The sequence below is a fragment of the Cardiocondyla obscurior genome, linkage group LG09, assembly GCF_019399895.1.
Source record: "Cardiocondyla obscurior isolate alpha-2009 linkage group LG09, Cobs3.1, whole genome shotgun sequence".
In the NCBI taxonomy this organism is placed as follows: domain Eukaryota; kingdom Metazoa; phylum Arthropoda; class Insecta; order Hymenoptera; family Formicidae; genus Cardiocondyla; species Cardiocondyla obscurior.
The window spans coordinates 4,734,317-4,750,235 of record NC_091872.1 but is presented as its reverse complement, the minus strand read 5'-3'; the positions used below and the strand labels follow the sequence as shown (position 1 = coordinate 4,750,235).

General features: G+C 35.5%; 1 protein-coding gene across 5 annotated transcripts in view; it reads left to right on the top strand.

Annotated features, from left to right (window-relative positions):
• Pde8 (phosphodiesterase 8) overlaps nucleotides 1–13,926 on the top strand; it is a 35,936-nt gene extending 22,010 nt beyond the window's left edge. Inside the window, exons 1-19 of one of the 5 annotated variants that reach the window (XM_070661637.1) lie at nucleotides 255–1,291; nucleotides 1,381–1,650; nucleotides 5,163–5,257; nucleotides 8,954–9,013; nucleotides 9,113–9,303; nucleotides 9,413–9,472; nucleotides 9,553–9,619; nucleotides 9,718–9,885; nucleotides 10,080–10,545; nucleotides 11,074–11,204; nucleotides 11,297–11,404; nucleotides 11,532–11,731; nucleotides 11,864–12,142; nucleotides 12,395–12,521; nucleotides 12,617–12,754; nucleotides 12,941–13,102; nucleotides 13,200–13,329; nucleotides 13,409–13,476; nucleotides 13,687–13,926. In XM_070661637.1, coding sequence (XP_070517738.1) covers nucleotides 1,554–1,650; nucleotides 5,163–5,257; nucleotides 8,954–9,013; nucleotides 9,113–9,303; nucleotides 9,413–9,472; nucleotides 9,553–9,619; nucleotides 9,718–9,885; nucleotides 10,080–10,545; nucleotides 11,074–11,204; nucleotides 11,297–11,404; nucleotides 11,532–11,731; nucleotides 11,864–12,142; nucleotides 12,395–12,521; nucleotides 12,617–12,754; nucleotides 12,941–13,102; nucleotides 13,200–13,329; nucleotides 13,409–13,476; nucleotides 13,687–13,755 — 2,616 coding nt within the window. In that variant the 5' untranslated portion in view covers nucleotides 255–1,291; nucleotides 1,381–1,553 and the 3' untranslated portion in view covers nucleotides 13,756–13,926. Of the gene's footprint in view, nucleotides 1–254; nucleotides 1,292–1,380; nucleotides 1,651–3,206; nucleotides 4,618–5,162; nucleotides 5,258–7,648; nucleotides 8,298–8,953; nucleotides 9,014–9,112; nucleotides 9,304–9,412; nucleotides 9,473–9,552; nucleotides 9,620–9,717; nucleotides 9,886–10,079; nucleotides 10,546–11,073; nucleotides 11,205–11,296; nucleotides 11,405–11,531; nucleotides 11,732–11,863; nucleotides 12,143–12,394; nucleotides 12,522–12,616; nucleotides 12,755–12,940; nucleotides 13,103–13,199; nucleotides 13,330–13,408; nucleotides 13,477–13,686 lie in introns of those variants that run through there. The other 4 variants (XM_070661638.1, XM_070661639.1, XM_070661640.1 and 1 more) reach the window with 4 other exon arrangements.
• The last annotated feature ends 1,993 nt before the right edge of the window (nucleotides 13,927–15,919 follow it).

Genomic DNA, 15,919 nt, shown 5'->3' with positions numbered 1-15,919 from the left:
ATGCGCTTGTTTAAACGTACTGGTTATCATTGTTTATTTCTGAAAGCAATTAACGGCTTTATTCTTATTTATCGAACGTTTAAGTGTATATCTATTCATTAAATTGGTTGTTATGTACGTTATCCTGATATTTTACACGGATGTTTTCGCACGTATCCATTTTATTAATTACATCAATAATGAATTATGATATTTTAATATTAATACTTTGAATAAATCTTCTTCGACGTAATTTCAATGTGAATGTTAATGTAAGGCGTCAAATAAAACATTAATATTAATAATTACCGTAAAATCTGTCGCGTGTGCATGTACATACTTTTTTAAACAAAACAGCCGTCCGCTATTTCTAATAAAAATCTAGCTCTCTAACGCATAATGAGTTTTAAGATTCACGAGAATACATAAATAATTACAAGTTCCTTTTATCAATTTTCGTCGAAGTGTCTCTTCTGTTGCTTTAACGTTAGAGTTTAAATGCCCGTATCTCGGTACAGGGAACTGCGGACTTGCATCACTATGAAAACAGTGCCACCGGTAATTATGCACACAACACTATTTGCTCGCTTCATGCCCACACAACGCGTAATCGGACGAATTACGTGAACGGCTATCTTGCGCGGAACATCTCTAATTGCGCACGCCGAGAATCGTGGCCACAGCCGCAAGTGATACAGCCATTCCAGACGCGTCGCGGATCTTTTGAATTACATGTAGGCACTTTCGGCGGAAGATAAGATAAAGCGGACGGAGAAAATTTTGCTGACGTATGACCCCGCGAAATCTTCGCCTCGAGTCTTGACGCGCGCTCAATGTCGACTTAATCGTCAGCAGTTGAAGAGTTTCCACGAATTTCCGCGCACGTCCCGGCACGAGCGAACGCTTAATCCGATCTTTCAAGAAGCAATTAACAGCCGGCAATTAGCAGACATGTTCCGCGAATATAACGAGCTATATTTACAATTCAAAAGTGAAAGAAATTTTTTAGTGACGGTAAAAAGAGAGCATCCGGTTGCATACAGTGTGAAACTTTTATTCGCCGCCTAATTGTGTGATTCTCGTTGTTTAATCGTGCGATTTGAGGGATTTAGCGTAGCGTTTCAAAGTGACTTAGTCTCGGCTTTGTTAGCGCAATTTTTCATGCACGTTAATTAATGTAAAATAGTATTCACACAATCAATGTTTGGGTTATGCAAAATCAGTGCGCAGAGGATTGTTTCCTTCGCTTTCGAGATAAGCAAATTGATATAGTGCAAGCATGAACGTGCATTTTTACTCACACGCGTGTACGGTAAGCGCACGTTTCACTGGATAATATCGAATTCTCAGCAATCTTAATCTTTTCTTTCTTTTTTTTTTCCTAAATAAAAAAAAAAAAAGAAAAAGAGGAGACTCCGCTTCTGCCAATCGTCTTCGATGAGAGGTAACCTAACGACACTTGTCGTGGCTGTCATTGACGATTCGGAATCTGGACGGATGCTTTTCGAAATTTACGACAATGTAAAAAGCACCATGCAAGGAAATCCACCGTGAACTGACAGCTCGTCTTAAGAATGGGATGCAAGATTAGCATACTGGAGTGCATGAGAAGCAAAGTCGAGCGAGAGAAGAGTATATCGTCGGAAACTAGTAGTTCCCTCGTTACAAGCGGTACGTTATTATTTTCTTTTACACAATTTTTTTTTCATTAGGAGATAAATTGTTATACATTCACGAAATTCAAACTCGATTAATAATTCACAGCAAAATATTAATTAAAAAAAAATTTACATAAAACAATGTACAACTGTGCCGCGAAGATAGGTACAATTAACGTAATAATTTATTCCACACTTCACACATTAATAAATCCGTGAGTGATGAATAACTATAGGTTTGAAAAATATTTTTTATACCGTAATGCTTAAAAAAAAATCTTAGCAATATGGTAAAAATAATTTGAGCGACGTGCAGGAAATTAATGTGAAAGTTTACTTGATGACCAAAGTTTATATTAAATTGACATTTAATCATTCTTTCTGCAAAAAGTGATCAGGTTTGCATTTCGTCTCTCGAATATATGCGACGGCGAATGTTAAACGTCGAAGTATAGTAATCTTCTCTCGAAGGTCGAATTCTGAACGATTACGTTTCATGCTCCGTGTTTGCACGGTATAACTCGTTTACGACTGTAAGAAGCTGTGCTCTCCGAAAATTTATTTTTCAGGCAAAGATGACTATTTTCGTCTTTCCACGCATTTCGCATTGATTCGATCTGTATAACAAATCTGTTACATTGCCACTTGAATTTTCATAGCCAAAATTCACACCCCATTTTACAACATTATACCTAAAATATTGTTAACATCTTTATCGCAGAGATGTTTTTTAAACGCACATCTATTTCCTCTGATATTTAACCGCATTCGCGTGGTGTTAATAAAATTTAAACAATTAAATCGAAATCGCATTACCAGGCGTTCGCCTGATGGATGCCTTTCATGAAAAAGAAGGGAAGGAAGAGCGGAGGGAAGGTGGACCTCAGGTAACAGTCATTCTCCTTGACCTAGTCTACGACTGACCACGCCGTGCGTATGCCGACTGAAGTCATCGTTCGAGACATGAATTAATCAAATATACGAATCCAGGGAACGACTTCCACTAGCACATTTGTTAACTTTTTCGATTTAGGAGTCTATCCGACGCAATGTCGAGCGGCTGCTTTCAATATTTCTGGTTTCAAGGATCGACTTCAGGATGAAAATTAATTGTTCTCCACTATTTCCAATTCCATGTCTGTCTTTTAAATCATTTCCATCATTAGATATTTAGCACGCTGTAGTTAGTTTTATCTTTTTTTTTCTTTTTTTTTTGTGATTTACGAGAATTAAAGTTTATTATTTAAATCGCTATAGTCAATGTCGTAAATTGTCCATGTGCATGATCTACGTGGATTACGTAAACGAGATGTTGTATCCATGTTTTTCTTTACGTCTACCATTGTTATAATGCAATGGCTTGCCAATAAATATTCCACAGCCGTACATGCACAAATTTGAATCCTAAATTTTAATATGATTCGAAGGTTAATACTCTAAATCGAATATCGATGAATGCAATATTTTTATTACCTAAATGTATAAGTAAGTGTCAGTTACTTTATCGATTTCGTCAGTTCTCTAGCTCGCTAATACTTTAGATGATTTAGTTCCTCGGTGACAAGAATTTACACGTAGATGTTATTATTGCAGTTGCAACAGTGACGGACAAGCACTCAGATATTTTGTATTTCGCGTTTGGCAAGTGCGATTTTATTATCAAAGAAGAATAATCCCCAAAGTGCAACGTTAGTTAATTAACTGTGAAGCTATTTATTAGATTAGTATAACGATATTTATACAATGGCATCAAATAAGTGTCGCTCACATTTTGCCTAATCTATAATTGTAACTTCGATTTTTCTAACAGCATCGACGTTTTTCTCTTTTTTTATATTTTTTTTATTTTTATTTTTTCTTAAATCTTTTATTTTCTTTACGCTCTACTTTTTTAAATCTCAACTTTACGCGATATATATTTTTGTCCGTGTATCATGTTAAATGGACCTGCAGTATCTCCGGTCTCCCCAACAACGCTATCGCGCTGCTCTTCTGGGGCCAGTCACTCTCGAGTAGAATTTTAACTTGGTCGATTCGGTGTTCTCGGTCAGTCGCTGTCTTTGGGCCGCAAACGACGCATCGTCCGGCATCGCCACACGTGTACTGATCTTTATCGATCATTTATAATCGACGCGATTTCGACGCACGCGAGCAACATCAAAGCAAATACAGTGTCGTTGTTTGTTAATTGTGAAATCTTAAGAAACTGATTATTTCAAGTGCACATGTTGTCTATAAAATTTGATTATATTTTTTAAATTTTCTGAAACAGATTTAAACAATGAGGTATGACAAGCAAATCTAAACATTAAGAGAATGCAATTTAATTCATTAGCTTGATGAATATACATATAAACGCATGTAGTTAAAAATTAATTTACGAAAAAAGCAATAAAATTTTTAAGAAATTTTTGGAATAAAAAGAACTTGTGGAATGTAAATAAATGTATATATTAGACACATTTTTTGTATTATTAAATAATTTTTTTTTCTTTTTAAATCTGTAACCCATATTTTAAGTCTTTGATAAACCAGTTTAATCTTTGAAACGGGAATAATCTATTAACCGAATAATAACTTATTTAAATCTAGAATCTAGACGACTGCCTCATTATCTCCAAAAATTAATGATTGATAAGATAACTATTTTATATCAGTTATAATTATATCATTGATCTATAGTAAAATATAAAAATTTACCTCATTTTCATACAGATTTCAGTGAACTTAATAAAAAAAAAAAGTTGTTAATAAGTGTTTAATGTGAACAAAGACATGTAATAACATCCATTGTTAGTGTAATGAAAGCAGACGCGAAGAAATATAGTTTCAAACAGTGTGAGATCACATAACTTTGCTTAACTCGATGATAGCAAGGCCGAAAACATAATTCATATGGCATCGCCGCCAAATGAGTATTTCTTCCCAAGCGAGGACGAAGACAGCTTGGAGGATGAATTATTTCCAAATCATTTATTCGGTACGTAAGTTATTGTACCCAATCTCCGAGACTCCATTTTGCCATCATTAATTACGCACGCTTGTATTGCGCAATATTGTAATATAAAGTACGTTGCCCTGCGAAGAGAATAGTCTCTTAAAAAAGTTTCTGCGACGATCAATTTACCTTGTAATTAAATTCAATTGACTTTTAATCGCAACAAATATTACTGTGACCCATAAACCCCATAAGATATACGCGTATGAAATAGGTGAGTGCACTTCTAACAAGCTTCGTTACCGTAATTGCTAATGCATCGATAACTGAATCGCGTTAATTGATAAATCGAGCACGATTAAGAAAGTGTCCGGTGTAGACGCGTAAACCAACACACGTGGATAGAGAGTGCTAGTTTTATTGCATAGAATCAAGTATAACTCAGCGGTCGGGAGACCTTCAATTACGATACTATGGTCACGCTTAGCGACTACCTGTTGCTAATAATTTTCGATTATTTGAAAGAATACTGTTCAAGTTTCGAGCCCGATCGTAACCGAATTAAATATTTAGTGATGTTGTTTCAGGTAAGACGGATGCGCTTGATATTGTGGCCGAGAAAAATGAAAAAACACCTTTCGAGGACAGCCCACACGACGAGAGCAGCGATTACTTGACTATCGTAAGTTATTCTTATTTTTTGATATATTTATTTTATAGAATTTTATTAATTTTATTTATTATTTTATTTTTATTTAAAAAAAAATGACGACATTTGTCTTATTAAATCTCCCTAGTAAGCGGGATGTTATAATAAGCTAATATCGCAAAGACGATGCACTTGACGATAGGTGACGTAGCTTGTGACGTAGGTGTGCGTTATCATATTTCTATTAATCTTGGCTGCTATCTAGACTCTCACATTCGTAACCAGAGATAACAATTGCCTAGGCATTGTCCCACTTAATATTTTTGAGTACAGATAAGAGGTAGGTTGATTTTTTATGATACCGCGTCATATCCCTTTTCTTTTAATTTTGATCGAAATTAACGATTTAGTGTGAGGTGTATTAAAAAACGTGAATATTTTCAAATGTGTAATACATTTTCAGTATTAAATCAATTTGAAAAATTGAGAAACTCCGTCACGTTAAATGATAGAGTACGACTGTCATTAGATAAAATTGTCTATAAGTATTTATCTAAATATTCCATCTACGTTAATTTTAATTTGTTATCTTCAGCGTAAGAATGTATTATCATTTTAATTATCTCACTTTCATCTCTACTCTATTACGTTCTGCTTCTTTTAGCTTTCACATTAAAGAGCGTCTATTAAAAAATTATTTAAGTTATCATGCCGTTCATTGATAAAATATCAAGATCATCGTTGCGTAAACAAAATTATTAAGGTGAAGGAAAATCCAACGAAAAGAAAATTTACGAAAAAAAAAGCCACGCGGAAGTGTGCTCATAAATAGCTTGAAAAGGGAGAGCGGTGTAAATCCCTCTTGCAGAGAATATTCGATTGTTAAGAGAAGGCAGTGGAAAGAAAAAAAAAAAGACATAAAAAAGCGGAGAAATAATCTAGCGAAGAGTGGCCGTCAGCGTCAGTCTTCACCGTTCTCACAGGGTTCCGTTGGAAAACCCGCAATCAAGACCCCTCTCCCCCGCGATAAAAGCTTCACGAGCAGTGATTCTAAATATAAGTGCGTTTTTTTTTTCTGCGTACCGCTGACGCGGCTTTCCACCGAGACCAACCCTTTCAATAATTCGCGCGGCGTTTACCACAAAGTTTCGCGCGGGGGTGACGGCGGGGTAATGCTCGATCGACTCGATAGTCATCCATCCCCCAATGGTCCGATTAAATATGAAAATTGTTCGGACGCGCTTGAACGTCGCGAGCATAAACGCGAGCTGAATAATTAATTTGCGGCGCGCAATCGCAGTGAGCACAAGCTCCCTCATTTGGCTGCTTCTCCTCGGCGGGTTAAGATCTCGCCGCTCGCGTAGAACTATAGACAGGGTCTATAGACTGTCTATAGACTGTCCCTAAACGGGTGCGATCGAGCAAGGAACGAAAGACCAGACCAGCGGACTGTTTGTTTGAAGTATGCGGATGTGAGGCGCGCGATTATCGCACGCGTTTCGGGCTATCCGGAAAATGAGAGGTGAGGTGTTAATTAATTGCGCATCGCGCGTTTTCAAGGAGAGGGGAAAAAAATCGGCAAAAGGGAAGAGTAAATTATTTGATGCATCGACTCGGAGCCCTTCAAGGGAGGTACAAAGTTGGTTCATGGCAAACTTTTTTTTTTCATATCTTTTGATCCTCGACGCCGATCAAGCGCGATCGACAGTCCACGTTGATGAAGAAGTGTCTAGTTAAGCAAAAAGTTTGGTACGTGTTTTTGAACGCGACGACGTCACTCTTTTATCTTATTCACTTCGCCGTCGTTCCCCTCCGTTAATCATTGTTTCTCGAACGTGCTTGCGTTTATGTACTCTCCGCAGTCCGGACGATAACGCAATTGTCGGAGTTGTCACGCACGGCAATTATTCTGATTGAATTATTGGCGGGAGCAGCGTTTTTGTGAAAAAGTTAGACGAAGTTTGATATGGACTAAAAGCGAGACGCGTTGCGTCAAACTAAACGTCAAACGGCAGCTCGTATTTAATATTCCGCCGATTTTGTGCGAAACTTTCGGTCTGCCGTATTCGATTTCCCTCTATGATTTCTTCTGATTTTACACAGAAACGCACGTAAGATAATTGCAATAACCACTCACTCCGTTCATTCATTTCGCGTTGCATTTACGTCTATAGGAGAGACGTTGATTACTACCGCACGGGTACTCGCGACGAATCGATAGCAGGACGATCGTTCCTCTCGTCGCAAGGAGCTTTTTTCTCGAATGCAGAACTTTTTCTACATGAACGTACGAACAGATGAACTTTTCCACCCTTCCTATGATTTATCCTTCGTCGAGCCATTGAAAAAGCGAATATTGTACTCCTCAATCTAATGTGCAGTTTTCTTTTCTTTCTTTTTTATCTTTTTTTTTCTTTAATTAATAATTGTGTTCTCGGAGCAGAAAGAAAATGATATTTTAAACTGATCATAAAACGCTTTTGTCTCTCTTTGATTTCATGTCTGATCCAAAAACCATATCCACAAGCGATCAGTCATAATGACTCGAATAATATATGTACAAAATTTAACGTACTTCAAACTTTTAATATAATTTTTAATATTAATTTTATCAAAGAATATTAAGAATAAATTATAAATTTAATATTAATGGGAATAAAATTTTATGAGAATTAATAGAGAAGATAAGTTTCTTCAGGTTAAAAAGCAAGTAACATGTTCTACTGTATATGTATATCGCCATGCTGCGTTGTATTTTTTTCACAAGAAAGTTAGAATAATAAATATCATAAAAGAATTAATATAAATCCAGTTGCCAGTATGCAGTGTGGTACATGCGTCGTCTTTGCAGTTGCTATTTTGCTTTTAACGCGCTTAACAAGACGTTGAAAAATGAATAGACGCGTCTACCGGTGCTTTGTGTCTGTTGCGACATTGGCAACAGTAACATTCGCAAGTAAGAATTGTGGCCGTAGTACGATAGTGTCTTCAGTGTCGTGTGCATGCAAAAAGATGGTACATTAAAAATATGCAAGTGGCTAAATTGATTCCGCAACTGGCAGCCCGCATTAGGGTACGAAATTATTACCAATCATCATTTCTCACGCGCTTGCCGTATATCAATAATTTAATTTTCCCGAAGAGCACTCGCGATAGTTAATTAACCACACTGCCGTAAGTCGCAATAATATTCTACGACGTATCTCTAATGCGCAGTAAATGCACAAACTCTTTAGCAGAGCCGACGTTTGCGATAATTTTGCAGTTAGTTGACTACTTGTTTTAACAACGATTTTTATCAAAATCCTTGAAACGTAAAACTGCTGACTTCGTTATTAACGTCATATGTTTTGACGTATACAAACGAAAAGAAAAAAAAAAAAAAAGTATGATTATTAATTTTATCGCAAATGAGAGATCAAGTTATGTATTACAAAACCGCAAAAAACGAGGAAGCGTCCCCACGTGCGCGTCGTCGGGCGAAAATTTACAAACTGCTTGAATCGATCTACCAAGATAAAGGGGAATCAGTATGTATCTGACACTGATATCGGTGCATTAATACTAAGTCTCTGATTAGATTTGGCCAAATAAGCATTACTCGTAGCAAACACATACAAATTACAAAAAGCGCTGATAAAATCTCTTTGCCCAATTTATTTCTGTAGCTGCAATCAGAAATTTATTACTTTATTCAGTTTCGTAGGATACTTTTATTTTTGTTTACAGAAGGGGCCGCAAGATCTTAATAATTATTTACTGACAACCAACGTTCCTAGTGTCATAAAAGTAAGTATTACGACATCTGATAAAATTGCCGGCTGTAAAATCCGATTTTAGGAATCCAGCATGCCATTAGTTCCCATATTTTCTATCTTTACTGCGCAGATATTATTAGTCTTTAGCAAAGATGACCCGCAAATGGACATACTTGCTAATACCGCGAGGAGATTGGGATGGAGCGTGTCGGTGGCAAAAGATGCGGAGAAAGCTATAGAACTTTTTCAAAATCGTGTTCATGAATTAGTAATTATTGATCACAGGGGACATCACTCGAGCGAAGGTGATGCTATTTGTAGGTATGGCACTTAAATATTATTTAATAAATAATGTTTATAGAACTTTTTACTTTATTTTTTTTAATAAAAAAATCAGTTTACTTTAAATATTAAATATATTAAATTTCAGAGCGATTAGATCGAGTTCGGTTTATCATAATTCTGTCATTATAGCGCTCGTGAAAAAATCGTAAGTTTCCTTTTTCACATACGAGTCAATTTACATTTGTTCTTACTGCACGTGATATTCTGATCTCGAACATCTTTTAGATACTTCATGCTCGATGAAAAAAACCATATTGTGGCATTGAACTTGTTAGAAACGGGATTTAGCAGAGTAAGTGCTACACAAAAATGTTTTAAGAGCACATAAAACAGATTTATGGGCAGCCTTTTTTTTATCGGATACTTTATTTAGCCTCGTACGTGTTTCAGGCACTGATAGAATGTTCACACGAAGGTATATTAATAAACGAATTAGTAGGAATATATACCAGCTCATTATTGCCAAGAACTCAACTAGCAGCCGCGCATGCATTATATTTGGCACTTGACAGGTGTCGCGATATGGTGCACGTCACCAATGATAAGAACATTGTACAGGTATCGTAAATGACGTATTGATGTCCAATACATTTACTATAGTCATTCTCCATGTTTTCGACTAGAATTATGAAAATTGTGCACCTGATATTGTATATAAAATTAATGTATTATTTATTACATTATTTTAATAATTTATTTGACGTACTTTATTAAATATTTATACGTAGACCATAATTTCACGTTGATTTTAGTTTCTAAATAAAGTCAGCGAAAAATTATTAGGATATAAGACGGAGGAAATGATGGGAAGAAATCTCTCGGAAATAGTGTACTATGAAAATTACCCTCTCATGGAACAACAGTTGTCTAAAGGCCGGGAGTTCGAAGGGAATATGAACTGCAAGAGAAAAAACAATCAAATGATTATGATTAATTGTAGGATAATTCCTTTCTGTATCACATTAAAGTACGTTTTATTAATTGCAATGATCTATGAATCTTTTTTTTTTTCTATTAATGTGTTTCTTCTTGCATTGATTTTGTTTGAATTTATTTTCAGAAAGCCAAGTCATTATGTATACGTATATGATACTACGTATCTGACTGAAAATTCGGCGCCAATAAGCCCAATTAACAGCCCGTTGCATCCTCCTCTGAAAACAAACGCGTTATCGAACACGCGGAAATCTTCCGACGTAAAATCCGGTATAAGCGAAGGTAAAGTGCTTTTACAAGTATAAAATAAATGTCGCTGGAATCAATGAATCGCAGCAATTTGACTATTCTATAAATACGCATACCGTCGTTCGCGCGTCTTGTTGCTACGTCCTTCGATATAAAAATGAACGTGTTAAAAAACGCGAATTAGGTCACCGGTAATTTTATGGCGCATTTTGCGGCACGTATTTTTACGTTAAAGAGTTATCGCGTCGATATCATCCCTACACCATCGCTGTAAACACGTCAAGAAATTTAATAGCGCAAAACTGGAACGCACCTGCTATAACCCAGCTAAACTGTACGGATTCATCTCTCACCGGCCGATCCGCATCGCTAATGCGCTCCTAAAAAAATTAAAATTATATGCAGCATTCTATTAATATATTGTGCAATTTTAATATAACTATAATGTAAAACTGCAAAGTTATCTTTGCGCTCTAAATCGAGCACATGCCATAATTTTTTAAAGCATATATATATAAATATCGATCTTAATATAAAAAAAATATTATATTTCTGTAACAGGTCGTAGGCGGTCCAGCTTGCAGAAGTTGCATACTTTGCAACTGGAAGCTCCCATCACTAAAGTCATTACGTTACTTTCGAACGCAGTCACTGACACAACGAACCCGGAAACGGCAGCGCAGATTGATAAAGTACGACAAAGTTATAGTTAACCAGCAAGTCGGTAATGCCTTGCAATCACGCCCGTTCAATTAAACATATGCTTCTTTTGCGTCTGTTCCAGGCAATTGATATTTTAAAGACGACGGAGCTTTACGTTCCGCACCTTAAAGAAGATAGAGCAATGTACAGCGATCCGGTTGCCACGGATCTCGTCGGCGCGTTGCTCGCCGTAAGCATTTCTTCGTTATTTATTTATATTAAAAAAATAATTAATCAATAAATTTGCAAGGAATAAAAAAAATCATAAATTACGCGCGTTAATTAAAAGTTGAATTTTTTTTCCAATTATTTGACAGTCTCCACGTACAGCGTGGGAATCCAGAAGGTCATCATCGGATTCCGTGAGATTGTCTGCTATTAAAGCTATCACGAATCCGACTAACTCACGTGTGCAGGTGAAAAATTTTATGGGTCCACAAGAAATCGCGGAAATACTCGACAACAGTCTCGACTGGGACTTCGAGATATTCAAGCTCGAAGTGCTCACAGAGGGAAGGTGGGTCGTACGAAGTCGCGAACATGCAATTATTAATCTGGAAATAATTATTAATTATTAATCAGCATTCATAATGTCTATATTTTTTTCTGCGTAAAGACATGCTGTGCTCAATTGCGTTTTAATTTGCAGACCACTCGTTTTTCTGGGATTAACGATTATGAATTTGTACCAAGTGCCCGCTACGTTACATTGCGATGAAAAGACGTTGCAAAACTGGTTGGCCATTATCGAGCACAATTACAACGCGGAAAATAGCTATCACAACTCGACGCACGCGGCAGACGTTATGCAAGCCACTGCGAGATTTATGCAATCGAAGAGGCTTAAAGAAATTTTAGAGCCTTTAGATGAGGTTGCTGCTTTAATAGCCGCCGCTGCGCACGATATTGATCATCCCGGACGGTCCAGGTAAAGCAGATTGCTTTTTTTTTTTTAATAAATATAATTTCTTAATGGACGTGCTTAAATATTTACACAATAAATATAATTTAAATTTCTATCTATATAAATTATTCGAAAAAAAAATTATTAAACGTTTTCTGGACAATTATATAAAATATTAAATTTAAATTATTTTTCTGTAGCTTCGAACAAATATTATTTAATATATTGACGTGAGATGAAATATGTCTATAATCTCGAAACCAAATTCTCTTCCAGCCAATTTCTTTGCAATGCTAACAGCCGTTTGGCAATACTCTATAACGATTTGTCAGTTCTCGAATCACATCACGCAGCCTTAACGTTTAAACTATCACTGTCAGACGACAGTGTTAATATTTTTAAGGTAAGTTTCTTCTTATACATTCTTATATCATTGATCTAAAGGCAGGCGTGTGGAATAATCTGAAAGTATAATATTGGATTGAACGCCTGATTTAGAATCTGGAGCGAGATGCGTACAAGCTGTTACGACAAAATGTCATTGACATGATTCTGGCGACCGAAATGACGAAGCACTTTGAGCACCTGGCGAAGTTCATGAATGTTTGTAGCGCAAGAATCGGTGATGGTCAAGAGGTACCGAATATTTTATATTACTTTCGGCTTAAAATTATTTCACAAGTACTTAAAATTTAATTTTACTTGAAACGTGTAATACGAGAACGTGCGTTCTTAATTGAATTCTGCGTACGATTTAAATTTATGTCAAAATGCGCGGAAAATAATAAATAAAAGTCTAACTTTTGGAAAAATTTTTTGCAGACTTATTCTGGTTCTCTCGATATGTCTGTAGTTCTACAACCGGATAATGTAATACTGGTTAAAAGAATGATGATCAAATGCGCAGACGTATCTAATCCAACGCGACCATTGAAGTGTTGCGTTGAATGGGCGAGGCGAATCGCGGAGGAATACTTTAATCAGGTAAACGGTTCGATAATTATTAACTAAAATTATTAATTTTGAAATTAATTCATTACTTTTGCACGTAAATATGTGTTGATAACTTTTTTTTTTTTAGACTGATGAAGAGAAAAAGTTGAAAATGCCAGTCGTAATGCCAATGTTCGACAGAATGACATGCTCGATACCGAAATCACAAATCGGTTTCGTCGATTATATAATTAACGACATGATCGAAGCTTGGGATGGTTTGTTCTCCTTATTATCGTTAAATCCTCATTAAATATTAATATTCAAATTTTATTATTCGTGCCATTTATTTTGCAGTGTTTATCGACATGCCGGAAATAGTGGGCTATATGCGGCACAACTACGAGAAGTGGAAAGAATATAATGTAAGAAATCAATTTGTTAATTAAAAAAAAAAAAGTTTAATTTCGACCGCTTCAATTAATTCAAAATTCTGTACCGTATTGTCTGTTAAATCTACAACTTAACGTTATAATTTGCAAGTGGAAAAAAAAATGTTCAAATATTTAAATCCGTAACTCGAAGTATGCTGACGAATTTCTTTTTCTTTACAAATTGTATTGTATGCTTTACAGGAACAGGGTATATCCACTTTGCAAGATGTCGAGAAGCTGCAGCAACATACCGAGATGCAAATACCGTAATTATCTTGAAAAGTGCGTCTCGTTTCATTCTGTATCTCGTTATGTAATATTTACGTTGCAATTATCACAAAGACATGTATAGTATTTATGTATTTAAAGATAGAGCGACGACGTGTCTTCCCGAGTCGTTTTTTAAGGAGATATATATGTAATCTGCCGTTTCGCATGCCATCAGCATCTTCATTATTTATATGTAACTCCCATTTTCTTTAATCACACTCGCTGTATTCTTATTTTAAACATATTAGTAAGATACGTATAATATTAAGAAAAATACCTTTGTATATGCGGCTGCGACGATTATGTTACTTCGAATGAAGGTCTTCGCTACATTTTCGCATGCTGGTCATTAAATTGAACATCCGAAAGAAACAAATAAATCAGAATATTGCATTTAAATAATCTCTGATTTCATATACTCAAAACTGAATTTCTCGTGCAATTTTATATCATTAAGTTTTAACAGTTACTTGGAAGGACTGGTGCACCTTAATCATAAGGAAAATACTCGCATTGGTGTCTGTCAGATGTCACTTTATTGTTCCTTTCAGCCAAGAAATGGCGTGGGGCCTATTTCTATTCGCTGCATTAAATACAGAATTAAATTAAAACCAGGTATAAAGTGTAAGCCGTATCGAGATAGAATTTCAAACATTTTTGTTATTAACAGATCGTATATATATATAATCTCAGTTATGTAAATTACAAATTTTCGGTTTATTTGTATTTTATTTTATTTTTATTTTTATTCCTTTTGTTAATGCAGGAAATGCGCATTCGTTTTTTCAATCTATCATTGCCTTGACATAACGTTGTTGCATCTAAGAACAGTAGTTACATTTATGCATGTTATAAACCGAAAAAGAGACGAGTATAGTAACATCAATAGCCCATCGAGTTACAAGTATCAGCCTAACAGGTGATTACTAAGTCACATTCATCGTAAAGATTCTTACGTATGCTTACATATGCTTACAAGTATACATATGTGTTACATCATAATATTCTCTACGGGACGCGCGAATGATCATGGCCGTTTTATCCAGTACTAGACACTACAAAGTGCCCGCTTCGCGTATGTGCCATTTTTTATTTTTTTTTTAAATTTTTTTTCTCACAACGTGATACGTATGTGCGTGCTTATCATTATAGATTTTACCATTAACTTACAATCTTACTAATTCTTAATAAAACTTTTGTTTCACATATATAAAAAATTTTCAAGACAAACGAAATTAATCATTGATAATATACCATTCACGAAACATTGAAATTAATTTCTTGAATAACTGACAATTATTCTTGCAGTGAGTTAAGTGAAAAAACCAATTGCCGTTATAATAACCCGAGAATTGAATTTCTATATCCTTTTTTTAAGATAAGATCAATGAGACATATAGCCTTTTTTTTATTCCTAGAGACAATCAGAATATTAAGTCATTTTTGAAGTTTATTAATTTAAAGTACGACACATAAACACACGGAATGCTTCACGATATCTCGGTGTTGAAGGTGAAAACGACGAGAAGAATTTTCTTAAGATATAAGACTCCAGCTCGGAATTATCGATTAATTATGATTGATCCGTGATGGTAAGATGCAACGCGCTAGATGCGCGGTTGACGGACATAAAGTAACTTAATTACCTTATCGTATATCTTATTGTTACTACTATAATGCCACATAGTATGATTCATCCAAAGATCTAACGATTACACTTAACGTTAAAATTACTCGCGTCTTCGGTACATTTGTCGCAGGTGTGATTCCGAATTTAAGAATCTGCCTAGCTCATTCTTTCCCAGGTATGTATTTAATCGATCGTAATTTCGCTGTCGGTGAAAATCAGAATTAAAAATCTAAAACTATTTTTTGCCGTTCACCGACGGGGTGTCTTTTAATAATAGCTATCGATCGAAAGCGTATGAGCTCTCGGTTCAGCTTGAAACGTCACAGAATTATTCCCTATGTTTTTGACTCGATCGAAATTTATTCATTCTGCGGTAATACGACTGTTGCTCAATGTTCACCGTCGGTGACAAGTATTTTTAGACAAAACGTGATTCGGGAGCTATTTCAAGACTTCATTACTATTTGCTGCTTACTCGACAAAATTCGCGAAGTAACGTATCTCGTCTCGCGAAGTATTACTCTTAGCATTAAA